The sequence below is a fragment of the Pan paniscus genome, chromosome 20 (genome assembly GCF_029289425.2).
Source record: "Pan paniscus chromosome 20, NHGRI_mPanPan1-v2.0_pri, whole genome shotgun sequence".
In the NCBI taxonomy this organism is placed as follows: domain Eukaryota; kingdom Metazoa; phylum Chordata; class Mammalia; order Primates; family Hominidae; genus Pan; species Pan paniscus.
This window is the reverse complement of record NC_073269.2, coordinates 14,896,727-14,923,910: the sequence shown is the minus strand read 5'-3', so window position 1 is coordinate 14,923,910 and position 27,184 is coordinate 14,896,727. Positions and strand designations below refer to the sequence as shown.

Genomic DNA, 27,184 nt, shown 5'->3' with positions numbered 1-27,184 from the left:
GTGTTCTGGGTGTGGAGACCTTTGTTAGCTGTGTGTGACCGTGATGTGTGTCACCTCTGGGAGGCCAGGGACCTGATCTATCTCATGTTCCTCCTTATCCCCAGTACCAGATCTTCCCACAACAAGCCAAGTAGGCATCGTCACAATTTATGGTCTTGGCCGGGCGCGGTGGCTCATACCTGTAATCCCAGCACTTTGGGAGGCCAAGGCGGGTGGATCACTTGAGGCCAGGAGTTCGGGACCAGCCTGGCCAACATGGCAAAACCTTGTCTTTACTAAAAATTCAAAAATTAACTGGGCGTGGTGGCACACGCCTGTAATCTCAGCTACTTGGGAGGCTGAGAATCACTTGAACCGGTGAAGGAACTGATGCACCTCTAGTGGGGCAGATGTGTGGGATGTGGCTTGTGGTTGGGATCAGGTGTGCCCCTGATAGGATCTTTCCTTCTCTTAGTTACAGGGGGTAGAGAGATCACTAGGGCTGTGATGGGGTCATCTCTTCCTTATACTTAGCATGCTCTGGGTGGGGGAGCATTGCACCCTGGTGCCAGGAGGTGGGCAGGACTGCTGGGGGTTAGGGGGTCAGAGTAAGCCTATGGCTGTATGGCTGCCCTCCTTGACTCCTACACCCCCAACCCCCAGGGAGACATTCAGGAGCTGCTGATAAGCCCAGATCCTCAGGCTGCCTTCCAGGCTTGTGAGCGGTACCTCCCCGACTGTGACAACCTGGCACCGGCAGCCACAGTGGTGAGTGAGGGACTCCATGACTCCTAATCTCAGGACACAGGCTGGGCCCTTCCTGGCTCCAGATCCCTAGAAAGAGTGAATTCTCATCCCCCAGACATGGGGTTAAGTGACCCGTGACCTCCAACACATCCCAGGCATGAATGACTTTGACCTCAAGTCATATTCCTGAGCCACCCTTGACCCCAGATTACATGAATAACGTTGACTCCAGGTCACAGGGCTGAGTGAGGACCCATGGGCCATGAGCCAGCCTCACCCCAGGTGACCTGAATGATGGGGTCTCTGCTAGTGGGATGCTCTAGACCTGACTGGAACCCTTCTCCCAGGCTCCCCAGGGTGAACCAGAAACCCCTCGTCCTCGGCGGAAGGGGAAGGGAAAAGGGAGGAAGAAAGGGCGAGGTCGCAAGGGGAAGGGCAGGAAAAAGAACAAGGAAATTTTGACCTCAAGTCCACCTCCTGACTCCCCAGAGAACCAGGTAAGGGCCCTGAGACCTCTCACTTCCGGGTTTGACCACCTGACTTCCGGTCTTGACTGTCTGACTTCTGGTCTTGGTGCTTGACTTCTAGTCTCCCATCTCTACTAATCTCTGGTCCCTCATCTATGATCTTTTTCTCTGGTCTCGGATCCATGAGCTCTGACTTCTCTCAGCTGACTGATGACTGTCAGGGTGACTGATAACAGGGTGGGGGTGGGTCCCATCTTATGACCTCTCCCATCTCTGACCCCCTCAATCTCCAATCCTGGGGCACTAGAGGGAGGGGACAGACCCAGATAAGTTCCTGATTTTAAGGGAGTTCTTGATGAGGACTACTGTTTAAGGGGGGATCATTGGCTGGGTTGAATGACGTGTTCATTAGTTAGTGTGTCATTGTTTGGGGTTCCCTGCTTGGGGTCACTGGGGACAGTTATTCATTGGGAGAGTCATTAATTGGGGGCATTATTTGGCTTCCCTGATAGGGATTGCTGGATAGTGGGGAATCATTGAGGGAGATATTAATTGAGGTCAGTGTTTGGGGTGCACCTAGCTGGGGATCACAGTGGAAGGTCATGGATAGAAACCATTATTGGTGTTACTGATGTCCCTAGTTTAGGGTCAATGACTGGGGGGTTGTTGGTGGGTGGTCACTGACTGGAAGTCATAGTGGGGTCACTCATTGGGGCCACAAGTTGGAAGAGTGATTTTCAGGGGGTCGCAGATGGGGTAATTGGTTTGGGAGTCCCTGAGGGAATTATTAGTTAGGAAGTCATTGATGGGTGGAATTACTATTTGGGGGTCATTGGTTAGGACGCTTTTGTTGCGCTCATTTATGGGTATTCACTGTTGGAGCATCACTGGTTAGAGGAATAATTGATTAGGGGTCACTGATGGGGGTTATTAGTTGGAGAGTCACTAATTAGTGCTAATAGTCAAGAGATGTCACTGGTTGAGGTCACTGGTTAGGAAAATCACTGAATGGAGCGGTAACGGGTTGAGGCCATTGATGGGAGTGGGAGGGGTTGTTTGTGGGTCTCTGGTTCTAGAATCACTGGGGTCTGTTGATGTAGGTCATTCTTGGTGGGTCACTGGGTTGGGGGGTCCTTGGTGGGGGTCATTGCTTGGGGTCTTTGGCTGGTGGGGGAGTCACTGGTTGCACTACATCTCAGTTCCAGATCTTCTTGGCCAAGAATACAAACACCAGGAGTAGTGGGCCCCTCTTCAGCCCCTTCCTCAGCCTTGTCCCCTCACCTGGGACCCCACCACCCTCTTCCCACACCCCCCCCAACCCCCGCCTTGACCCAGTTCCTCTGCAGCTGTCCAGGCCAGAAGGAGCCGCCACTCCCTCTCTGACTGTGGCCTGCTGGCCGCTGAACTCTGCCTTGGGAGAGGACATGTGGGCTAGGCTTCCGGGAGCCTGGCCCTGAATGTTGGGCCTTGACCTTGACCACTGGGCTTCAGGGCCAGCCTGACTCAGCACCTCCTCCATCCACGGTGGCTCCCTCTGCTGGCAGCCCTGGTCCAGCTGGCACACTTTTGTCTCCATTGGCCTCTGGTGCTCTTTGGGGAGCCTCCTCTGTCCCTGTCCCCGGACTGGGAGCTCCTGGGGACAGTGGAAGGGTGCCTCCCTTTTGTCTTGATTGCCCTCACCCGAGACCCAAGGCTCCCTCCATCCCTGCTCCAGACCTCCACTGACATCCCCAAGACAGAGACTCCAGCTCCAAATCTGCCTCCGACCCCCACACCTTTGGTCGTCACCTCCACTGTGACTACTGGACTCAATGCCACGATCCTAGAGGTTGGATGGGGCTGGAAGAGGGGAGACCCCAAGGGTTACGGGGGTGGCAGAAAATAAGGAGGTCAGGGAAAACTTTGGTCTTTCCTAACGTTCTCAGGGGAGCTTGGACCCTGACAGTGGAACCGAGCTGGGGACCCTGGAGACCAAGGCAGCCAGGGAGGATGAAGAAGGAGATGATTCCACCATGGGCCCTGACTTCCGGGCAGCAGAATATCCATCTCGGACTCAGTTCCAGATCTTTCCTGTGAGTTTCTAGGTGGCTGGGGTTAGGTGCAAGAGAGTGGGATTCCTATTAAAATTTTTTTTTAATTTATTTATTTAGGCAGGGCGCGGTGGCTCCCGCCTGTAATCCCAACACTTTGGGAGACCGAGGTGGGCAGATCATTTGAGGTCAGGAGATTGAGACTAGCCTGACCAACGTGGTGAAATCCCATGTCTACTAAAAATACAAAAAATTAGCCGGGAGCGGTGGCGCACGCCTGTGATCCCAGCCACTGGGAAGGCTGAGGCAGGAGAATTGCTTGAACCCGGGAGGCAGAGGCTGCAATGAGCCAAGATCGTGCCACTGCACTCCAGCCTGGGCAACAAAGTGAGACTCCATCTTGAAAAAAAAAAACCGAACAATTTAAAACAATTATTTAATTTAATTTTTTCTTTTTTTAAAAAAACTTTTATCTTAAGTTCAGGGGTACAAGTGCAGGCTTGTTACATAGGTAAGCTTGTGTCATGGGGTTTTGTTGTACAGATTATTTATTTCATTACTCAGGTATTAAGCCTAGTACCCATTAGCTATTTTTCCTGATCCTCTCCCTCCTCCCACCCTCCACCCTCCGATAGGTCCCAGTGTCTGTTGTTCCCCTCTATGTGTCCATGTGTTCTCATTTAGCTCCCACTTATAAGTGAGAACATGTGGTATATGGTCTTCTGTTCCTGTGTTATTTTATTTACTTACTTTTCTCACATCTTGAGGTCTTAGAAGGGATTTCTACCTGGAGCCACGAAAGGCCAGTCTCTCTTTTGACTTCTGCACCTGCTTGTGTCAGGCACTGTGCTAATAGTTGACTCTGTGACTAGAGAGAGGCTCTTGGCTTTTACTCCAAGCACCAGGAGATGCCTCTTGAGCACTTGTGAAGGAACATGATCTGACTTGGAGCTTTAAAAGCTCCCCCTGGGCCGGGGGCAGTGGCTCACGGCTGTAATCCCAATGCTTTGGGCGGCTGAGGCGGGAGGATCGCTTGAGGCCAGGAGTTTGAGGCCAGCCTGGGCAACAGTGAGACCCATCTCTTAAAAAAAAAAAAAAAAAAAAAAAGAGCACTCTGGCTGCTGAATGGCACATGGACAGTAGGGGGAGCCAGAGGGGCAGCAGGGAAGCCCGCAATCTGCAGTCGGGACGTGACCTGGAGGAAGATGGGAGGGAGGGATGCAGAGAAGTGGACCAATTTGGGACATGCTCCATTTTGGTCTTGGAGAAAGATTCATACGCATTCGATGTAACCGAACCCAAGCTCGGTGGCTTGATGTTTGAAAGGAAAACAAGAGAGACGAGAATTGGTGGAAGGAAAAGCAGGTTTATTCCAAGAGACAGCAAACCAAGAAGATGGTGGACTGTTGTTCCGAAGCACCATCTTAAGTCAGTACAAATTTTAGGCTTTTTTTTATGTTAAGGGCAGGGAGAAGAGAAGAGGGTAGAGATCAAGAGGTAACTGAGGCCGGGTACGGTGGCTCACACCTATAATCTCAGCAATTTGGTAGGTTGAGGCGGGAAGATCACTTGAGCCCAAGAGTTTGGGACAAGCCTGGGTAACATAGTGAGACCCTATCTTTACAAAATATACAAAAAATTAATCGAACGTGGTGGTTCGTGCCTCTGGTCCCAGCTGAAGCAGGAGGATCGCTTGAGCCCAGGAGGTGGAGGCTTCAGGGAGCCATGATCACACCACTGCACTGCAGCCCGGGTGGCAGAGCAAGACCTTTCTCTAGAGAAAAGAAAAGAGGCTTGGGCCGGGCGCGGTGGCTCACGCCTGTAATCCCAGCACTTTGGGAGGCCGAGGAGGGCTGATCACGAGGTCAGGAGATTGAGACCATCCTGGCTAACATGGTGAAACGCTGTCTGTACTAAAAAATACAAAAAATTAGCTGGGCGTGGTGGCGGGCGCCTGTAGTCCCAGCTACTGGGGAGGCTGAGGCAGGAGAATCGCTAGAACCCAGGAGGTAGAAGGTGCAGTGAGCTGAGATCACACCACTGCACTCCAGCCTGGGGGACAGAGCAAGACTCCGTTTCAAAAAAAAAAAAAAAAAAAAAAAAGAAAGAAAAAGAAGAAGGAAAGAAAGAAAGGGAGAAAGGAAAAGCCTAGGTGTTCCACAGGGGAGGCGCATAGACACATAGTTGTAACTAACTTGCCCTTGCTACCTTGTTACCTGGAGTGCTTGTTGTGTGCCAAGCATTGTTTTAATTCATTCATCTTTGCATGCGATATACACAGGCGTCATTCATCCACTGACTTTACAGGTTGACCAGTTACCTGTAAGTGGCCATAGGGGTTGACTAAGTTTCCCAACTTAGTTAGATCACTCAGTTAGTAAGAGGCAGATGCAGGATCAGTATTGGGCAGCAGTCTCTGGATTTCACGCTCTTCATTCACCTTGGCATGGCATTGCCCGGTGGATGCGGGGGGCTGAGCTTCTCAGTGCATATTGGTTACAGTAGAGGAGAAGGGGCTCTGAGGGTGGACTCCGTGTATGTGTGTGTGTGTGTGCACGTGTGTGTGATCAGATAACTGAAGGGCTTATGTCCAAGTTCACATCTCTTTTCTCCCCATCTCCCCTGACCCCATCCCAGGGTGCTGGAGAGAAAGGAGCAAAAGGAGAGCCCGCAGTGATTGAAAAGGTGAGGGGTCTGGATTGTGAGGGGGTTGAGAGGCTTCATGATGACAGCAGTCACCGACACTCATTTCTCCCTTCAGGGGCAGCAGTTTGAGGGACCTCCAGGAGCCCCAGGACCCCAAGTAAGTCATGGCTGTGTTTCCTTCTTCCAGTCTTTCCCTTCCAGCTGAGGGGTGTTTAATCCCCTAGAGTGAGGAGTTGGGGTGTAATGTTGCCTGGCCAAGTGGAGGGTAGTGGACATTTGAGGCTTAAAGGATGAGTCAAAATAGGGAGGATGAACAACATAGAGACTGGGCAACATAGCAAGACCCCATCTCTTTAAAAATAGCCATATATTTTTTAAAAAATAGTGGCACCCAACTGTAGTCCCAACTACTTGGGAGGCCAAGGTGGGAGGATTGCTTGAGCCTAGGAGTTGGAGGCTGCAGTGAGCTATGATCACGCCACTGCACTCCAGCATGGGTGACAGAGTGAGACCGTCTCTAAAAAAAGAAGAGGGGTCCGAGAGTAGCGTTGGGGGTGAGTGGGGGTCAGCATTGCATTAGGGGAGTTGGAGTGGCTCTGTAGTGGGGTAGGGAGGTCAGCCTGAGGTTAGAGTCAGTGGTAGGTTGAAAGTCAGCCTAGCTCAAACTTTGCACTTCCTGTGACTCCTGTTTCTCTGTCCCCAACAGGGGGTGGTTGGCCCCTCAGGCCCTCCCGGCCCCCCAGGATTCCCTGGCGACCCTGGTCCACCGGTAAGAGACTCCCACTGGGGTGTACACTTCTCAGAGGAGTGAGGTTTGGGGCTGGGAGCGTGACGGTCTGAACATAGATATGAGGGTGTGGCACTCGGGAACACCATCCCGGGGCTGGCACTGACCTCTTCTGTTCTCTGTCTCCCATCTGTGAACTATTTCTCTGGTTCACCTTGTGTTGCTGGGGCCTACTCTTTGCTTTTCTTCTTTTGCCTGTCTCTGTTTCTGAGTGTCTTTTATCTCTGTCTTTCTCCTGTTGTGACTCTGTCTCTGTCTCTCTTCTGTCTCTCTCTGTTGGTCTCTGTCCCTCTCCCTCCCTCCATCTCTCTATGTTTGCCTCTTTCTCTATTTCTCCATCTCTGTCTGTCTTTCACTGGCTTTTCTGCCTCTGTCTATCTCTCTCTGTCTCTCTTTGTTTCTGTCTCTGTATGTCTCTCCATCTGCCTCCATCCTTCTCCATCCCTCTCTCCCCTTCTCTTTGTCTCTGTTCCATCTCTGTCTTTTCCTTTCCACTTCTCTCTACTTCTCTCTCTTTCCTTGCCATGATCCCTCTTTGATTCTGTGTCTCTCTCCATCTCTCCCTCTCTCTCTCTTTCTGACTCATCCTTCTGTGCCTCCCCTGTCCTCGCTCTCTCTCTCCCTCTCTCCCTGTCTCCACCTCTCTTCCCCCATCCCTCTCTCAGGGCCCTGCTGGCCTCCCAGGAATCCCCGGCATTGATGGGATCCGAGGCCCACCGGGCACTGTGATCATGATGCCGGTAAGAAGGAGATGGAGTGGCCCAGCCTTGCGGAGTGGGGACCTGATCCAGGAGGGGGCCTCTCCTGGGGGCTTCCCTCACCACTAAATTCCTCCCAGTTCCAGTTTGCAGGTGGCTCCTTTAAAGGCCCCCCAGTCTCATTCCAGCAGGCCCAGGCTCAGGCAGTTCTGCAGCAGACTCAGGTGAGTGGGAGGTGTGGACATAGTGGGAGGAACCCCAGAGAGTGATAGAGCCTCGGCGTAAGGAGGGGCTGGGCAGGAGAAGGGGGTTATTTTTCTCCTGAAGATGCCTCTGTGGGGAATGTTGGGGGTCTTGTGGGAGGCCCCAAGCTCTGACTCCTCTGTCTTTCCAGCTCTCTATGAAAGGCCCCCCTGGTCCAGTGGGGCTCACTGGGCGCCCAGGCCCTGTGGTGAGTAAGGCGACTGCGTGGAGGGGGCGGTGCATGCATTAGTGAAGAATCATCTAACCACACTCCTCCATCTCTCCTCCCCCAAGGGTCTCCCCGGGCATCCAGGTCTGAAAGGAGAGGAGGGAGCGGAAGGGCCACAGGTGAGACTTGTGGAGATAGGGCAGGATAGGATGGGAATAGCCTTCCCCCAGGACCACAGGATACAGTGCTGGATGGGGAAAATGCCAAAGGGGCTGGGGATACCCTTGCAATTGATTACTTTCCTAGAGAATGGTGGCTCACATCTGGAATCCCAGAACTTTGGGAGGCCGAGGTGGGAGGATTGCTTGAGGCCAGGAGTTCAAGACCAGTCTGGGCAACATAGGGAGACCCTGTCTATACAATAAATAAATATGTCCTTCCAAGCTGGGTACAGTGGCACACACTTGTCTCAGCTACTTGGGAGGCTGAGGAGGGAGTATTGCTTGAGCCCAGGTGTCTGGCCTGGGCAATACAGCAAGACCCCATCTCTAATTTTTTTTTAATACAATAGAATAAATCCCTCTTTCTTCTTATTTTCCTTTCCTTCCTCCTTTTCTCTTTCTTCTAGGGTCCCCGAGGCCTGCAGGGACCTCATGGACCCCCTGGCCGAGTGGGCAAGATGGTGAGTGACAGCTAGGTCCCCAGACCACCCCTTATCCATCCCTCAACACCCAACATGAGCCTTGGCTTTGTGACCTTGGGGTCTGCTGGTGTCGTTAGTGGGAAAAGAGTGCTGAAGGCAGGGAATGGCAGCTCCACTGAGTGTGTGTCAAAGGAATCCGGCCAGGCCGTAGAGTCAGGAAGGACTTGCCTGCAGGAGTGATGCTTGCCCGCAGGAGTGATGCTTGCCCTGAGATCTGAAATAGAACCAGAAGAACAGATGGGGAAGTGGAAGAAACAGCACAGCAAAAAAGAGGCCTGTCACATGGAAGGAAATGACAAACAAGTCAACTTCAGATAGAGTCATGCACCACATAATGATGCTTATAAGATGATTGGCTGCGCGCAGTGGCTCATGCCTGTAATACCAGCACTTAGGGAGGCCGAGGCAGGTGGATCATTTGAGGCCAGGAGTTTGAGATCAACCTGGCCAACATGGGGAAACCCCGTCTCTACTAAAAATACAAAAATTAGCCGGGCATGGCAGCGTGCGCCTGTAATCCCAGCTACTCGGGAGGCTGAGGCATGAGAATGGCTTGAATCCAGGAAGCGGAGGTTGCAGTGAGCCACTGCACACCAGCTTGGGTGGCAGAGTGAGATTGTGTCTCAAAAAATAATAATAATAATAATAAATAAATAAGATGCTGGTCCCATGAGATTATAATACTGTATTTTTACTGTACCATTTCTATGTTTGGATATGTTTAGACATACAAATACTTACTGTAGTGTTACAATTGCCTGTGATATTCAGTACAGTCGCACATTGTTCAGGTTTGCAGTCTGAGAGCACTAGGTTATACCGCATAGCCTGGGTGTTTGGTAGGTTGTACCATCCAGAGTTGTGTAAGTGCATTCTATGATGTTCACACAATGACAAAATTGCCCACTGATGCATTTCTCAGAATGTATCCCTGTTGTTCAGTGACATGTGACCATATATATATGTAAAACATATATGTAACTCCAGCCTGGGCAACAGAGCAAGACGCCGTCTCAAAAAAATAAAATAAAATAAAATCAGCCATGGCATAGCGGCTGATATCTGTAATCCCAGCACTTTGGGAGGCTGAGGTGAAAGGATGGCTTGAGCCCAGGAGTTTGAGACCAGCTTGTGCAACATGGTAAAACCCGGTCTCTACACAAAATACAAATAAAAAATTAGCCAGGTGTGGTGGTGTGCACTTGTAGTCCCAGCTACTTGGGAGGCTGAGGTGGGAGGATTGCTTGAGCCAGGAATTCGAAGCTGCATTGAGCCATGATCATGCCACTGCACTCCAGCCTGGGCAAGAGAGCAAGACCTCAGCTCTAAAATACATAAATAAATTTTAAAAAATAATATCTTAGCCTTGGCCTGGTGGCTCATGCCTATAATCCCAGCAGTTTGGGAGGCTGAGGTGGGTGGATCGTTTGCGTTCAGGAGTTCGAGACTAGCCTGAGCAACAGGGTGAAACCCCCACCATCTCTACCAAAAATATAAAAAATTAGCCAGGCCTGGTGGCATGCACCTGTGGTCCCAGCTACTCACTGAGGTTGCAGTGAGCTGAGAACGTGCCACTGCACTCCAACCTGAGTGACAGAGTGAGAGACCCCGTCAAAAAAAAAAATCTTGATGTTGATGATGAAGTTGGGTTCCTAATCTGGCGGAGGGGTACAGGGAAGGCTCATCCTTGACTCTTGGGCTTACTTTCTCCATAGGGCCGCCCTGGAGCAGATGGAGCTCGGGGCCTCCCAGGGGACACTGGACCTAAGGTAGGTGATGGGGGCTGAGATAAGACTTGGTGGGAGCTGTCAGGCTTATGGGGTCAAGGCTCACTGGTGTCTCTGGACAGGGTGATCGTGGCTTCGATGGCCTCCCAGGGCTGCCTGGTGAAAAGGGCCAAAGGGTGAGTGTGTGAGGTCCCTCCCCCAAGTCTAAGCCCTCCTCCCAATATTCAAGCCCCCTCGACTTCTCCCTCAGTATCAGAGTCATGATCCCTGTGTCCCTCCTCACACCCCATCTGCCTTCCCAGGGGGCTGGTCTCTCCGCCCACACTCTTCCACTCTGAACTCCCCTCTGTTCCCTCTCCAGGGTGACTTTGGCCATGTGGGGCAACCCGGTCCCCCAGGAGAGGATGGTGAGAGGGTAAGTTTGGAAGAGAGTTAGGGCCTGGTTTGGAAAGTAAGTTTGGAAGCCTGAGTGAGAATCAGAGAGGAAGATCTGGAGGTCTCAGTGGCCAGCTTGAGAGCTAGGGACAAATTGTGGGGTGAGGAGGTGAGACTTGCAGGTCTAGGATTGGAGTCAGGGGCCTGAATGGAATCCCATGAACTTAGTCTGCAGGTTCCCAGGGATCTTGGTCTAATTCCGAGACCCCCTGGAAGGGGCTGCCCAGATGAGGGGAGGTGGCTCTCCGAGGGTTGTACCTTCCTGTTCCCAAGTAATGACGCTTTTCCACAGGGAGCAGAGGGACCTCCAGGGCCCACTGGCCAGGCTGGGGAGCCGGTGAGTATCAGGGATCCCTGGGCCCCTTGCTTGGTGCAGGGGAGGGAGTCAGGACTCCCAGGGCCCCAGGACTCATAGGCCCCCTAGAGCTCACATGGCCACACAGAGGTGATGTGGAGATAATTCGCCTGCTCCCTTGCAGGGTCCACGAGGACTGCTTGGCCCCAGAGGCTCTCCTGGCCCCACGGGTCGCCCGGTGAGTGTCACTGGCTCTCTGCATCCCTGTCTGTCTTTTTGTTTGTTTTGAGATTAGGGTCTCGCTCTGTCGCCCAGGCTGGAGTGCGGTGGCGAGATCTCAGCTCTCTGCAACCTCCGCCTCCTGGGTTCAGGTGATTCTCATGCTTCAGCCTCCTGAGTAGCTGGGACTACAGGCACCCACCAGCACACCTGGCTAATTTTTGTATTTTTAGTAGAGACAGGGTTTCACCATGTTAGTTAGGCTGGTCTCGAACTCCTGGCCTCAAGTGATCCTCCCAAAGTGCTGGGATTACAGGCCTGAGCCACTGTTCCTGGCCCCTGTCTGTCTTTTTTTTCTCGCTTTTCTGCCCTCTGCATGTCCATATCTCATATCTGTTGCTGGCTTCTCTGCCTGCTCACATTTCTTTTTTTTTTTTTTTTTTTTTAGACAGAGTTTTGCTCTTGTTGCCCAGGCTGGAGTGCAATGGCACGATCTCTGCTCACTGCAAACTCCGCCTTCCACGTTCAAGCTATTCTTCTGCCTCAGCCTCCTGAGTAGCTGAGATTACATGCCTGGCTAATTTTTGTGTTTTTAGTAAAGACGGGGTTTCACAATGTTGGCCAGGCTGGTCTTAAACTCCCGACCTCAGGTGATCCACCTGCCTCAGCCTCCCAAAATGCTGGGATTACAAGCATGAGCCACAGTGCCCGGCCCTGCTCACCTTTCCACCTGCATCTCTCAGTGTCTCAGACTCAGGCTCCCAGCTTGTTGCTCTGTCTTGGTCTCACATCCTCTTTTCCCCTAGGGTGTGACTGGAATTGATGGTGCTCCTGGTGCCAAAGGCAATGTGGTACGTGCCCTGTGCCCTTTGACCTCTGACCCTTCTGACACTCTGACCCCGATTGTCCACATCCCTATTCCCTTCCATGACTGACCCCCCCCGAGTCAATTTCACTAACGCCTCAACACCATGACCCCTCTTAGCTTCACTGAAACCCCACTTTCTCCCCAGGGTCCTCCAGGAGAACCAGGCCCTCCGGGACAGCAGGGAAACCATGGGTCCCAGGTTTGAACTGTCTTTCCCAATAATGGGGCATGGGAGTGGTCAGTTGAGACCTTAGACTGTGACCAGGCTTCCCAACCTCCACACTCACCGCTTCTTTCTTATGCCTTCCCTCATCTTCTTTTTTCTGTCCCCAGGGAATCCCCGGTCCCCAGGGACTCATTGGCACTCCTGGGGAGAAGGTGAGTGACAGCTCCACCTACCGCGACCTCCTCAAGTCTTCTTCCTTCAACTCTGTTGCCAGGAAAATCTTCCCACCAAGACCCCTCTGTTAGCTCTGGATAGTGATAAACTGCAACATTCCCTAAGCCAGCCCGGAGTTACAAAGTGTCCTTGTTGGGGAAGGATTGGTTGCAAGAAACAGAAACCCACCAAGGCTAGCTCACATAAGGGATATTGTCAGGATACAGAGAGCCCACAGAAGCCTGTCACAGAAGATATTACCAAGAGGCACAGGCCCTGTGGGTCTCATCTTTGTTCCCTGGCACATCTGCTTCCGCCTTCCCTGGCAGACACACTTCTTTCTGCACATATCTTTTTTTGGGGGGCGTGGACAGGGTCTCACTCTGTCGCCCAGGCTGGAGTGCAGTGGCTCAATAATGCCTCACTGCAGCCTTGACTTCCCCAGGCGAGGTGGTTCTCCCACCTCAGCCACCCGAGTAGCTGGGACTATCAGCGCATGCCACTGTGCCTGGCTAATTTTTCTTTTCTTTTCTTATTTTCTTTTTTTGTAGAGATGGGGTCTGCCTGTGTTGCCCAGGCTGGTCTTGAACTCCTGGGCTCATGCAGTTCATCTGCCTTGGCCCCCCAAAATGCTGGGATTACAGGCGAGAGCCATCATGCCCGGCTGGGCATTTTTAAAGAAAGGGGTGTGGCTGTGAAGCTTCTATTTCAACATGTCTCTTGCACTGTTTTAATTTAATTTTACTGGTCAGGTGCAGTGGCTAACACCTGTAATCCTAGCACTTTGGGAGGCTGAGATGGGGGGATCACGAGGTCAGGAGATCGAGACCATCCTGGCTAACATGGTGAAACCTTGTCTCTACTAAAAATACAAAAAAATTAGCCGGGCGTGGTGGCGCGCGCCTGTAGTCCCAGCTACTCGGGAGGCTGAGTCAGGAGAATGGCATGAACCTGGGAGGCGGAGCTTGCAGTGAGCCGAGATCTTGCCACTGCACTCCAGCCTGGGCGACAGAGCGAGACTCCACCTCAAAAAAAAAAATTAATTTTATTTATTATCTTTGTGGGTACATAGTAGGTATATACTTATGGAGTACATGAGATGTTTTGATACAGGCATGCGCATAAGAATCATGTCATGTAGTATCCATCCCCTCAAGTATTTATTCTTTGTGTTACAAACAATCCAGTTATACTATTTTAGTTTTTTTTTTTTTTTTTTTGACAGAATTTCACTCTTGTTGTCCAGGCTGGAGTGCAATGGCATGATCTCAGCTCACTGCAACCTCCACCTCCCGGGTTCAAGTGATTCTCCCACCTCAGCCTCCCAGGTAGCTGGGATTACAGGTGCCCACCACTACGCCCAGCTAATTTTTGTATTTTCAGTAGAAACAGGGTTTCACTATGTTGGCCAGGCTGGTCTTGAACTCCTGACCTCAGGTGATCCACCCTCCTCGGCCTTCTAAAGTGCTGGGATTACAGGTATGAGCCACCACGCCCGGCCTCTTTCAGTTATTTTTAAATGTACAAGTAAATTATTACTGAAGCCGGGCACAGTGGCTCACGCTTGTAATCTCAGCACTTTGGGAGGCCGAGGTGGGTGGATCACTTGAGGTCAGGGGTTTGAGACCAGCCTGGCCAGCATAGTGAAACTCCATCTCTAATAAAATTACAAAAATTAGCCAGGTGCTGTAGTCCAAGCTACTCGAGAAGCTGAGGCAGGAGAATCACTTGAACCTGGGAAGAGGTTGCAGTGAGCTGAGATCATGCTACTGCACTCCAACCTGGGCGACATATAATTGACTATAGTTACCCTGTTGTGCTATCAATCTTGTACTGTTTTTATGTTCTTCCTTGCAACCTTCCCAGAGGCAGTGGATTTCTGAGGATCAGAGAGGGAAATGGGCTTGCCTGGGGTCACACAGCAAGTTTGGGCAGAGCTGGGATAGATTTCCTGGCCAGTGAGGTCTGCTTATTTCTTAACCTTGAGGCGGCTGCATGTCTGCGTAGATCCTAGTGGTGCTCCAGGGCTCTGAGCACCTCTGTCTCTCCCCTGCTGTTTATCTTCTTTCAGGGTCCCCCTGGAAACCCAGGAATTCCAGGCCTCCCAGGATCCGATGGCCCTCCGGTGAGAACCACGAGCTGGGAAAAGGAGGAAGGAGAAAGGGGAGCCTTGGGAATTGGAATGGCAAGTTTTGGTCTCTGACAACTTAGAATGTTTCTTCCCCAGGGTCACCCAGGACATGAGGGCCCCACGGGAGAGAAAGGGGCTCAGGTGAGTGACCAGGAGGTTAGGCTGGGTTGGGGACGAGGGTCGGGAGGCAGGGCCTGCAGTCAGGGGCCACAGAGGAGAGAGATGAGGACTCTTAGAATGTGGAAGGGACTGTCTAGAATGGCACTGACCTTATTTTCCTCCCAGGGTCCACCAGGGTCGGCAGGCCCTCCGGGCTATCCTGGACCTCGGGGAGTGAAGGTAGGTGATACCGGGGCTTGCAGGTATAAGTGATTTACCAGCTTTGGGTTCAGGCATGCGATGCAGCTCCATCAGAAACTTCTGGATGTGTGGAGAGGGGAATCAGTTGGCCAGGCCAAATGTAGTGGGACTGGGGTTTGGAGCTGCACAGCCAAGGACAGCCTTACAGTGTGGTTGTCACCTTGTTGTTAGAACAGCTAAGCCCATTAGAGGCCAAACACATTTCTTTCTTTTCTTTTTTCCTTTTTCCTTTTCTTTTCTTTTCTTTTCTTTCTTTTCTTTTTTATTTTTATTTTTTGAGACAGAGTCTCGCTTTGTCGCCCAGGCTGGAGTGCAGTGGAGTGATCTCCACTCACTGCAACCTCTGCCTCCTCCCGGATTCAAGTGATTCTACTGCCTCAGCTTCCTGAGTAGCTGGGACTGCAGGCATGCACCACCACTCCTGGGTAATTTTTGTATTTTTAGTAGAGACAGGGTTTCACCATGTTGGCCAGGCTGGTCTCGAACTCCTGACCTCAGGTGATCCACCCTCCTTGGCTTCCCAAAGTGCTGGGATTACAGGCATGAGCCACTGTGCCTGGCCCGAGGGTTGTGTTCTAACCCAAGCTCAGAATCACATAAGCACAGTATGCTGGGTTAAGCCAAGAGCTGCAACCTGGCTAAATAGAGGTGCAGGGGGGGCATTAGAGTTCATATCCATATGGAAGCTGAGTCCAGTGACATTGTAGCCAAATACAGACGTAATTTACCTGAACATGTGTGCATTAGACAAGCTTAGACACACTATAATCAAGGAATTGGCTATACTGTAGCAGGCACAGAGTCTGGCAAGCATCACCCTCAGAGTTACATTGTAGCCAAGCATAGTTACATTTTAAATCTTTTTTTGTTTTTGTTTTTGAGACCTGGTTCTGCTCTTGTTGCCCAGGCTAGAGTGCAATGATGCCACCTGGGCTCACCGCAACCTCTGCCTCCCAGGTTCAAGCGATTCTCCCGCCTCAGCCTCTCGAGTAGTGGTATTACAGGCATGTGCCACCACGCCTGGCTAATTTTTGTATTTTTAATAGAGACAGGGTTTCTCCATGTTGGTCAGGCTGGTCTTGAACACCTGACCTCAGGTGAGCCACCCGCCTCGGCTTCTCAAAGTGCTGGGATTACAGGCATGAGCCACCACACCCGGCCCTAAATGTTTTATTTTTTAGAGACAGGGTCTTCTCTGTTGCCCAGGCTGGAATATAGCAGCATAATGATGGCTCACTGCAGCCTTGAACTCCCGTGCTCAAGTAATCCCCTCACTTTAGCCTCCTGAATAGCTAGGACTATAGGCGTATCCCACCAGGCTTGGCAGTTTTTTCATTTGATGATGATGATTATTATTCTTGAGACAGGGTCTCACTCTGTTACCCACGCTGGAGTGCAGTACCACCATCACAGTTCACTCACTGCAGCCTGGAGCTCCCAGGCTCAATCAATCCTCCCACCTCACCCTCCCAGGTAGCTGGGACTATAGGTGCACGTCACCACATCCGGCTACCTTTTTTCTTTTTTTTGTGCTTCTTGTATAGATGAGGTTTTTCTATGTTGCCCAGGCTGGTCTGGAACTCCTGGGCTCAAGCAATCCTCCAGCCTCTGCCTCCCAAAATGTTGGGATTACAGGTGTAAGCCACCATGCCCAGCCTCTAGTAACATTAATTGACCCCCATGTTGTAGTTGAGTCTAGTTACATTGTAGCCAACCCCTATGTTGTAGTTGAGTCTAGTTACATTGTAGCCAACCCCTATGTTGTAGTTGAGTCTAGTTACATTGTAGCCAACCCCTATGTTGTAGTTGAGTCTAGTTACATTGTAGCCAAAGCTAGAGAACAACTTGTAGCCAAGCTCAGTTACATTGTGATCAAGTGAATTTCTCTGTAGCTGGAGACTAACCACATGGGCTGTATTGTATCCAAGCGCAATTTCATTGTAGCCCGCTGAGCTCAGAGATGTTGTAGCCAAGTGCAGTTTTCAGAGTTTGGTGTGAGCAGCATCCAGACTTGAACTAAGCGCTCTCTCCATCGCCAAGCACAGAGGTCATCTGGTTGCCAAGCACAGAGTCGCCTTGTAGCTGGCAGAATGGGGAACATTCCTTTGCCTTTAAAATGAGGTCCGGGCCTGGAATGTTCATCCTCTTTCTCCTGCCAGAAGGAACTGTGGACAAAGCGTCTCCAGGAGATGGGAATCACTTACTTGGAAATTTGGCCTTCCCTGCACACCCCCGCACAGATGACCTTGAGAGGCCTCCAGTGGGGAGGGAGGGGCCTCTGGGGAAAGATCATTTCTTCTGAAGCTGCCCTTCCCAGCTTCTGCCTAGCATCCTCTTGGGACTATCCTGGCTGCTTTAGAGCAGGGGACTGAGTCTGGGTCACTTCTTAAGCAGGGAAGAGGCTTGAGAGCTTTTTTTTTTTTTATTTTCCAGGGCACTTCAGGCAACCGGGGCCTCCAGGGGGAGAAAGGCGAGAAGGTGAGGAGACAAGGAACTCATCAGAGGAGAGGGAGTCCCAATCATGGGGTCCTGGTTGTGTCCCTTCCCCGAGGCCCTCACTTCTGGCCTCTGTCTCTCCCACCCAGGGAGAGGATGGCTTCCCAGGCTTCAAGGGCGATGTGGGGCTCAAAGGTGATCAGGTAAGACCAGCTCCAGATGAGGGGTGGTGTGGGTCTGGGGGGCTCGGGGAAGATAGGGAGGGGATGAGCTGTGGCTAGACAGAGCAGGAAGGACAAAAGATGGATATTAAAGACTCTCCTTTTTCTTCCAGGGGAAACCCGGAGCTCCAGGTCCCCGGGGAGAGGATGGTCCTGAGGGGCCGAAGGGGCAGGCGGGGCAGGCTGGCGAGGAGGGGCCCCCAGGCTCAGCTGGGGAGAAGGTAAATGACTCTCCACCCTCTAGCCTCCCACAGTCAAGGTGTCCCCAATCTTTTCCCTCTGCCCTTTGCCCTTTGCCCTTTGCCCTTTTATTATACCTTCGACCTCAGGAGGTTGCTACCAACCTTGTCATCTTTAATTCCTCAGCTCAGCATTACAGAGCAACTTAATGCACACAACTTATGTGTTCATCTCCATAACCACCACATGCAATAGGCATTTTCATCCCATTTTACAGACAAGGAAAACTGAGACTTGGAATGGCTGAATGACCTGCCCAAGGACATGCCCCTAGCAGGCAGGAGCAAGGACTTGAACCTTGTTTCCCCAACTCCCATCCCATTAGCCCATTCACCATGCCCCAGCCAGCCTGACCTTTCCGCCTCTGACCTCCAGGTTGCAATTTCTGACCTTTGTCCCATAACCTTTCTGCAGGGCAAGCTTGGGGTGCCAGGCCTCCCAGGTTATCCAGGACGCCCTGGACCTAAGGTAGGAAGCTGGGGGTGGGGGGTGGAGATGGATATGGGCAGGATTCAGAGACTAACATCTGGGGGTCCAGGCTGTGGTCTTGGGGATGAGCTGCCCACCCCAAGGGTCACTGAGAGAATGTAAAATGTGGGCTTTGGCCAGGCATAGTGGCTCTTGGCTATAATCCCAGCACCCTGAGAGGCTGAGGTGAGAGGATTGCTTGAGCCCAGGAGTTCGAGACCAGACTGGGCAATGTGGCAAAACGTGGTCTCTATGAAAACATACAAAAATTAGCCAGATGTGGCTGGGCGCAGTGGCTCATGGCTGTAATCCCAACACTTTGGGCGGCAGACGCAGGCGGATCACTTGAGGTCAGGAGTTAGAGACCAGCCTGGCCAAAATGGAGAAACCCCATCTCTACTAAAAATACAAAATTAGCTGGGTGTGGTGGTGCATACCTGTGATCCTAGCCACTCGGGAGGCTGAGGCAGGAGAATCGCTTGAACCCAGGAGGCAGAGGTTGTGGTGAGCTGAGATTGCACCATTGCACTCCAGCCTGGGCAACAAGAACGAAACTCCATCTAAAAAAAAAAAAAAATTAGCCAGATGTGGCCAGGGGCAGTGGCTCACACCTGTAATCCCAACGCTTTGGGAGGCAGAGGCAGGCGGATCACTTGAGGTCAGGAGTTTGAGACCAGCCTGGCCAACATGGTAAAACCCTGTCACTACTAAAAATACAAAAAAATTAGCTGGGCATAGTAGCATGCACCTGTAATCCCAGCTACCCAAGAGGCTGAGACAGGAGAATTGTTTGACCCCAGGAGGCAGAGGTTGCAGTGAGCCAAGATCGCACCGCTGAACTCCAGCCTGGTGACAAAGCAAGATTCCATCTCAAAAAAAAAAAAAAAAAAAAAAAATTAGCCAGATGTGGTCCCAGCTACTTGGGAGGCTGAGATGGGAGGATCACCTGAGCCCAAGGAGATTGAGCCTGCAGTGAGCTATGATCGAGCCACTGCACCCCAGCGTGGGTGACAGAGGGGGACTCTGTCTCAAAAATTTTTTTTTAAAGTGAGCTTTGACATCAGACAGACTTGGGGTCAAATGCCCTCTTACCCGCTATGTGATCTTGGGAAAGTTTCTTGAGCCTGTTTTCTCTGCTGTGAAACAGACATCCCAGTAATTTCCACCTCATCAATTTGATTATAATAATGTTGATAATGCTGATGATGACAATGATTATAAAACTGTAGGATCCTTTTATTTGGTGTGATTAAGTTTCATTCACCAACAAAGTCAGTTAAAGGGGAGAATCATAGAATCATAAAATACACATCTTACATATCTTGAATTAATTATAACTTATAGTCAAATGTACTTATGCAAAAACGTACTTATATGAAAACATAACATTTGTTTGCCAATGTTTTGATGGGTGAGGACACTGATGAGATTCATTTTTCTGCCTAAATTATTCCCATATTATGTCACTGATGAGTTCTGTTTCTCTAGAGTAGAGCAGGAACCTAAAGACATTTGGGGCTGGGCGCAGTGGCTCATGGCTGTAATCCCAGCACTTTGGGAGGCCGAGGCGAGTGGATCACCTGAGGTCGGGAGTTCACCACCAGCCTGGCCAACATGGCAGAACCCCATCTCTACTAAAAATACAAGAATTAGCTGGGTGCAGTGGCAGGTGCCTGTAATCCCAGGTACATGGAGGCTGAGGCAGGAGAATTGCTTGAGCCCGGGAAGCAGAGGATGCAGTGAGCTGAGATCGTGCCACTTACCCCACCCTGGGCAACAGAGTGAGACTCTGTCTCAAAAGAAAAAAAAAATAGACATTTGGGAAGATAATTGAGTGCAGAATCCTCCTAGAGTTTCACATTTTTGCGTTGTTGAGCTGATAGTTATCTTGCCTACGTTGGATTTGACAGTGGTTTTTTATTTTTTATTTTTTCAGTGATTTCCCTTTACATTGACTCCTTTTCCTTTAACTTAGATTTTTTTTTTCTTTTTAACGATTGAGAAAAAAACTTTGAAGCTTAGTTTTGATGGACAACTTTATTCTCCTTCCTTCCTTCCTCCTTTCTTCCTTCCTTCCTTTCTTCCCTCCCTCCCTCACTGCGTCCCTCTCTCTTTTTTCTTTTCTTTTCCTTCTTTTTTCTCTTTCTTTCCTTCTTTCTTTCTTCTTTTTTCTTTCTTTCTTTCTGTCTGTCTTTCTTTCTCTCTCTCTCTCTTCTTTCTTTCTTTCTCTCTCTCTCTCTTTCTTTCTTTCTTTCTTCTTTCTTTTTGCTTGCTTGCTTGCTTTCCTTTCAGACAGGGTGTCACTCTGTCATTCAGGCTGGAGTGCAATAGTGCAATCATAGCTTATTGCAGCCCCCAATTCTTGGACTCAAGCAGTCCTCCTGCCTCAGCCTCCTGAGTAGCTGGGAACGACAGGTGCGCACCACCTGATGAATTTTTAAATTTTTTACAGAGACAGGGTCTCGCTATGTTGCCCAGGCTGATCTCAAACTCCCAGCTTCAAGTGATTCTCCTACCTTGGCCTCCCAAAGTGCTGGGATTACAAGCGTAAGCCACTGTACCTGGCATAGACTAAGATTTTAGAAAGTCCTTGTGTGCATGTGTTCAGGATCCTTGAAGAGTGTTGGGGCCAGGTTGGTGGCTCACACCTGTAATCTCAGCACTTTCAGAGGCTGAGGTAGGAGAATCACTAGAGGCCGGGAGTTCAAGACCAGCCTGGGCAACATAGTGAGACCCCATATCTACTAAAAATTTATTTCAAAAATTAGCTGGACATGGTGGCGTGAACCTGTAGTCCCAGCTATTCAGGAGGTTGAGGTAGGAGGATCACTTGAGCCCAAAAGGTTGAAGCTGCAGTGAGCTATGATTGCACCACTGCACTCCAGCCTGGGTGACAAAGTGAGACTCTGTCTCTTAAAAATAAAACAAACAAAAAAAGAGTATAGAGACCATGGAACCCCCAGATGGGAAGGGAGAGTAGAGGGAGCCTGAAATGGGCTTTGAGGCGGGATGCCACTACGGACTGCGTAACTTGGGCAACTGTCTTTTCTGATCTGAACTCAGTCTGCACAGTGAGGTGTGGGAGAGGATATCAGAGCCTGTGATGTCTTCCCCCAGGTGGAGGAAGGGTTCCTCCAGCATGGACTGGGGTCAGTTAACAAATATTAAAAAGCACTCACCGTGTGCCAGGCAGTGGGGAATAAGACCAGTGAGCTATGTCACAGTGGGGAAAAACAGGCATTGAATAAATAAGTCAATAAGGGTCATTTCAATGCAAGTGTTCTTGGGAAAACAAAATAGCACAATGTGGCAGACAGAGGGTGACTTGGGCAATGTGGAAGCCAGGATGGTGGCAAAAAGGCATTCTAAGGAGGTGACATCTGAATGAGATCTAAATGGTCAGGAGTGGCTGACTTTGTGGAGGCCTAGGAGACGAGCATTTCAGCCAAAGACAGCAGCCAGTGCAAAGGGCTGCAGTGAAATGAGAAGGGAGGAGAGGAGGGGAGAGGAGAGAAGAGGGCTGCCTTGTAGGAGGCTGGGGCTGTAGAGACCAAGGAAGCTTCTGGAATCAGTGACCAGGAAATGCCTCAAAGGATGGTATGAGGGGCCAATTCCACCCACCACTCACTCCTCACCCTCATGTCTTCTTTCTAATTCTCTCCACTCAGGGATCTATTGGATTTCCCGGTCCCCTGGGACCCACAGGAGAGAAAGGGAAGTCGGTGAGTCATGACCGGGGGTAAGGGAGAGGGGAGAACTTGTCTGAGGGGAACAGCATGTGTGGTTGTGTCTGATGATGGGTGGACCCTGGGTGTTTGTGTCTATGCCTGGAAGCATTTGTGTGCACACATGCTATTATATGCAATGCATGACACATGTAGGTGATTACACATGGTATTATCATGAATATGACTGTGTTTCATGTATCTTTCAATATAGATGAGACAGGGTTTGAATGCCGCAGCCTGCAGGCCTGTGCCTGGGTGAACAAGGGCATGAATCTGTGTGCACTTTGCATGATTCTGGTGGGCACAAATGTGTGCAAGAAGCTTGTACATATGCGTGAAAGGACATGTGTATACACAAGTGTGTGTTTCTGTGCACACTGAGTGATGGGTATACATGCATGTATTGTATTTGTGTTGCTGTGTGTGTATTGTAACAGTGTTAATGAACATTGTATGTACGTACATGAGTGTATGTATACTGCTGTGCTTACCAAGACAAAGTCCTCAGCTGAATCCAGGCCTGCATGTGTTTACAGTGGGTATACATGTGTGCAAGAGATGTATTGCATGATGAGTTCTGTGTCATCTTCAGGCTGTGGATTGCTAAATGCATGCCACGATTACATGCAATCATGTATGCATACTGCACAGCTGTGATCAATATATGTCTGTCTTGTGGGCAAACATGCTTGCACGTTTGTACTCTGTAGATGCAATCATAGTTGTAATTGTGTGTTTGAGATCTTTGTGTGGTTTTGAGTATAAGTTGTATTTGTGTGTATGTGTATGACTGAAAAGCTTGTGAATAAATATGTGACAGACAGCTTTCTGGGTCTGTGACTGGGTGTCTTTTTGTGTTTGCATCATACCTTTGCACCCTAACTCTCTTCTGCTTTCTCTCTTACAATTCATTTTCAGGGAAAGGCAGGGCAGCCAGGCCTGGAAGGAGAGCGGGGACCACCAGTAAGAAAATGGACAGTGCCCCCTACCCTGCTGGGACTTGGGGACAGGGCTGGGAAGGAAAGGTAGTGGAGAGGTCATCTGTGGGCAGGGAAAGGGTTTGGGTTATATCAATGTCCCTGGTCGGGCAGGAGAGGGAGTCACAAGGGGAGGGGACCTGGAAGACTTGGTCTCATCTCCCAGGCTCCCCCACCCCCTCATATCTGATCTTTGCCTTTTTTTTTTTGTTCAGGGTTCCCGTGGAGAGAGGGGGCAACCGGGTGCCACAGGGCAACCAGGCCCCAAGGTATGGGATGGGTGGGCAATCAAGGCCCCCCATGCCCCAGGCTCAGCCAGTCCCTCCAAATTCTTCCCAGTTGAGTTTGTTCTGGGGCCTGAGTCTCATTCACTCTGTCCTAGGGCGATGTGGGCCAGGATGGAGCCCCTGGGATCCCTGGAGAAAAGGTGAGTGTGTGTGTGTGTGTGTGTGTGTGTGTGAATGTGTGTGTGTGTGTGTGAGAGAGAGAGATTCTGAGTGGAGGACAAGCCCAAGAGATGAAGAGACATTATAATGCAGTGGTAAGAGCACAGCTTAATTGGGTGTGGTGGTGCACGCCTGTAGTCCCACCTATGCTGGAAGCTGAGATGAGAGAATTGCTTGAGCCCAGGAGTTGGAAGCTGAAGTGAGCTAATCACACCACTGCACTCCAGCTTGGGTGACAGAGCAAGACTCCACCTTTAAGAAAAGAAAAAAAGAAGGAGCACAGCCTCTGAAGTCAGAGAGCCCTGAGTTCAAGTCCTGGCTCTGCCACTCACCTACTGTGTGACCTTGGGCAAGTCACTTAACCACTCTGTGCCTTAGTTTTCTCCTCTGTAAAATGAGAGTAACCTCAGTCTCCAACCCAAAGGGCTACAGTGGTGAATAAAATGACTGACTTGTGGAGAATGCCCTGCCCATGCCTGGCATGCAGTAAGCACTCAATATGTGCTCGATCCTGTTGTCATTATGTGGGGCTCAGGGAGTGGGCAGGGAGGCAGGAGGGATGAGATAATGATTTCTGGTTCCATTTCAGGGCCTCCCTGGTCTGCAAGGCCCTCCAGGATTCCCTGGGCCAAAGGGCCCCTCTGTGAGTGAGGTCACCCTCATTGGGGGTTGGGTGGGTGGAGGATGTGGGAAGGGAGGAAGCCCTGTATCTGTGCCCCAACTCTTTCCCACCTCATCCCCCAGGGTCACCAAGGTAAAGATGGGCAACCAGGGCACCCTGGACAGAGAGGAGAACTGGTGAGTAACCCCTCAACCTTTGATTCCTGATCCTTTTTTTTTTTTTCTTTTTGAGACAGAGTCTCACTCTGTCACCCGGGCTAGAGTGCAGTGGGGCAATCTCGGCTCACTGCAACCTTTGCCTCCCACGTTCAAGCAATTCTCCTGCCTCAGCCTCCTGAGTGGCACTACAGGCGCGTGCCACCATGCCTGGCTAATTTTTGTATTTTTAGTAGAGACGGGTCTTCATCATGTTGACCAGGCTGCTCTCAAACTCCTGGCTTCAAGTGACCCACCTGCCTCTGCCTCCCAAAGTGCTGGGATTACAGGCGTGAGCCACCGGACCCGGCCAGATTCCTGATCCTATCAGGCCTTCCCTGTCTCCCGCTCCTCCATCCCTTCCCCATGTAACACCGCCCCTGCATTTAATTTTTCTCTCTAGGGCTTCCAAGGTCAGACAGGCCCGCCTGGACCAGCTGGTGTCTTAGGCCCTCAGGTCAGAGTGGACTCCATAAACCTCCCTTGTTTTGTACCAGTTGGGGGATATTTAGGGGAAAGCTGGACTCCTGAGCGACTCCCCTAGGCCACCCCCACTCAACAGGAGCCTTCTTCCTCACCAGGGAAAGACAGGAGAAGTAGGACCTCTGGGTGAAAGGGGGCCTCCAGGCCCCCCTGGACCTCCTGGTGAGCAAGGTCTTCCTGGCCTGGAAGGCAGAGAGGGGGCCAAGGTGAGACACTGTCCATTGGAGATCTTGGTTGAACATCCAAGATCAACCAAGGACTCAGAATCAGTCTCATGGGGGAGGGGGCCCTGAGTCACAGATTGGAGGGAGACATCCCCTCCCTGGAGCTTGACTTCCCTCCTTTGCACTCCTGTAGGGGGAACTGGGACCACCAGGACCCCTTGGGAAAGAAGGGCCAGCTGGACTCAGGGGCTTTCCCGGCCCCAAGGGGGGCCCTGGGGACCCGGTGAGTATCTTTGGAGACCCTCCTGCATGTCCCTTAGAGAAGGAAAGGATGGGGGGGGTCAGGGGAGGGGATGGGGAACAGCATTTGGGGTGCGGGAAATGATGAAAGCAAAAAAAATGGTGGAGGGAACTGGGGAAGGCAGACCCCTCAAAGCTCAGTGTCCAGTCCCAGGAGAGAGGTGGGGACTGTAAGCTCCCCACAGAGGAAGACAGGACCTGGGGACACCCTTGGGAGTCTCTTAACTGTGAATTATCTCCTCCTTCAGGGGCCTACTGGCTTAAAGGGTGATAAGGGCCCCCCAGGGCCCGTGGGGGCCAATGTAAGTATAACCCCATGTGCTGGGTGGGGGCAGGGTGGAGGGGACTCAAGGTGTCTTGGAAGCTTGACATTGTCATGATAAAACCCATGATGGAGGCCGAGGCAGGCAGATCACTTGAGGTCAGGAGTTCAAGATCAGCCTGGCCAACATGGTGGAACCCCGTCTCCACTAAAAATACAAAAATTAGCCAGGCATGGAGGCGGATGCCTGTAATCCCAGCTACTCTAGAGGCTGAGGCAGGAGAATCGCTTGAACCTGGGAGGTGGAGGTTGCAGTGAGCCAAGGTCAGTTCTGTTGCTCACTGGCTGGGCTGTTGTATTCCTTGGCAAGCCTCAGTTCCCTTGTCTGTAAAATAGCCATGATGAGAAGCCTCGTCTCATGTATGATCACAAACCTCATTGAGATCAGTTATCCAACAAATACTTACCTGTGCATTGGCCATCAACATATAAAAACCCCTTTTCTTGGGCCAGGTGTAGTTGCTCATGCCTATAATCCCAGCTCTTTGGGAGGCTGAGGCTGGAGGATCGCTTGAGCCCAGGAGTTTGAGACCAGCCTGGGCAACATAGCCAGGTCCTGTCTCTACAAATATATATATATATATATATATATATATATATATACATATATATATATATATATATATGGGCTGCCAGGAGGACTATGGCTTTTGTTCTAAGTGAGATGGGAGCCATGGAGAGTTCTTGAGCAGGAGAAGAATATGCCCTGCCCCTCAAGTGCTCACAGGCACCCTCTGGCTGCTGCAGGAAGGGAACAGGTTAGATACAATCCTGGTAACCTCAGAGCTCAGTGCCTGGTGGCTTAAAAACCCTCCATAAAGGACAGCTACTACTGGTATTATACCTGACTCATCACCCCTGTTCTCAGGGCTCCCCTGGTGAGCGGGGTCCTTTGGGCCCAGCAGGAGGCATTGGACTTCCTGGCCAAAGTGGCAGCCAAGGCCCCGTTGGCCCTGCAGGCGAGAAGGGGTCCCCGGTAAGTGACTTGCCCATCCCATTCCTAGGGCCTCCTCAGGGTCTGGCCCTGCCACATCCCAGGACATGGCTCCTGCAGGACATTCCTGCCCTGACATCCCCCTTTCCATTCCCCACAACAGGGAGAACGTGGCCCCCCTGGCCCCACTGGCAAAGATGGGATCCCAGGACCCCTGGGGCCTCTGGGACCCCCTGGAGCTGCTGGGCCTTCTGGCGAGGAAGGGGACAAGGTGAGGGGTTCACAGAGAGGAAGGGTCCAGGGCAGGATGGGGGTGAATGGAAGCTGGGTCCTTCATTCCATTTCCTCTGCAGGGGGATGTGGGTGCCCCCGGACACAAGGGGAGTAAAGGCGATAAAGGAGATGCGGTGAGTGAAGATCCCCAGTGAGGCAGGGTGGGGTGGGTAGCAGAAGAAAGAAGAGGCCAGGGATGTAGAGATCATTCTCCATGGGGTAGGAGAGGCCATGGAGTTTTCTGCCTTCTCGGGTACCATCTTGACAATTACATGCAACAGAAGGTACTTGAGCTGCCTGGAGCGATGGGTCCACAGAACCCAACTGCAGACAGGATAGGGATAGCTGGGGCTCCCAAATAACTGGAAAGGCACTGGGGTGCGGGTAACCTTCTCCATTCTTAGTGACACGTCCTTCCCTCTGCCTGTGACTCTGCGTGGCAGGCACTGAAGCATCTGATACCCAACTTCCCCTCACCCTGAATGTCAGCTCC

At 51.2% G+C, this 27,184-nt stretch overlaps 1 protein-coding gene across 2 annotated transcripts in view; it reads left to right on the top strand.

The window, feature by feature from the left end:
- Positions 1-27,184, top strand: part of COL5A3 (collagen type V alpha 3 chain) — a 51,320-nt gene that overhangs the window by 5,877 nt on the left and 18,259 nt on the right. For both annotated transcript variants that reach the window (XM_063599858.1, XM_034944392.3), the window contains exons 5-44: positions 643-747; positions 1,074-1,223; positions 2,908-3,021; positions 3,119-3,265; positions 5,861-5,908; positions 5,985-6,026; positions 6,576-6,638; positions 7,322-7,396; positions 7,495-7,578; positions 7,749-7,805; positions 7,892-7,945; positions 8,395-8,448; positions 10,185-10,238; positions 10,319-10,372; positions 10,558-10,611; positions 10,924-10,968; positions 11,111-11,164; positions 11,952-11,996; positions 12,159-12,212; positions 12,347-12,391; positions 14,464-14,517; positions 14,620-14,664; positions 14,809-14,862; positions 17,317-17,361; positions 17,469-17,522; positions 17,654-17,761; positions 18,195-18,248; positions 21,917-21,970; positions 22,895-22,939; positions 23,169-23,222; positions 23,336-23,380; positions 23,989-24,042; positions 24,144-24,197; positions 24,619-24,672; positions 24,797-24,904; positions 25,056-25,145; positions 25,411-25,464; positions 26,353-26,460; positions 26,582-26,689; positions 26,772-26,825. In XM_063599858.1, coding sequence (XP_063455928.1) covers positions 643-747; positions 1,074-1,223; positions 2,908-3,021; positions 3,119-3,265; positions 5,861-5,908; positions 5,985-6,026; positions 6,576-6,638; positions 7,322-7,396; positions 7,495-7,578; positions 7,749-7,805; positions 7,892-7,945; positions 8,395-8,448; positions 10,185-10,238; positions 10,319-10,372; positions 10,558-10,611; positions 10,924-10,968; positions 11,111-11,164; positions 11,952-11,996; positions 12,159-12,212; positions 12,347-12,391; positions 14,464-14,517; positions 14,620-14,664; positions 14,809-14,862; positions 17,317-17,361; positions 17,469-17,522; positions 17,654-17,761; positions 18,195-18,248; positions 21,917-21,970; positions 22,895-22,939; positions 23,169-23,222; positions 23,336-23,380; positions 23,989-24,042; positions 24,144-24,197; positions 24,619-24,672; positions 24,797-24,904; positions 25,056-25,145; positions 25,411-25,464; positions 26,353-26,460; positions 26,582-26,689; positions 26,772-26,825 — 2,694 coding nt within the window. The remainder of the gene's footprint in view (positions 1-642; positions 748-1,073; positions 1,224-2,907; positions 3,022-3,118; positions 3,266-5,860; positions 5,909-5,984; positions 6,027-6,575; positions 6,639-7,321; positions 7,397-7,494; positions 7,579-7,748; positions 7,806-7,891; positions 7,946-8,394; positions 8,449-10,184; positions 10,239-10,318; positions 10,373-10,557; positions 10,612-10,923; positions 10,969-11,110; positions 11,165-11,951; positions 11,997-12,158; positions 12,213-12,346; positions 12,392-14,463; positions 14,518-14,619; positions 14,665-14,808; positions 14,863-17,316; positions 17,362-17,468; positions 17,523-17,653; positions 17,762-18,194; positions 18,249-21,916; positions 21,971-22,894; positions 22,940-23,168; positions 23,223-23,335; positions 23,381-23,988; positions 24,043-24,143; positions 24,198-24,618; positions 24,673-24,796; positions 24,905-25,055; positions 25,146-25,410; positions 25,465-26,352; positions 26,461-26,581; positions 26,690-26,771; positions 26,826-27,184) is intronic.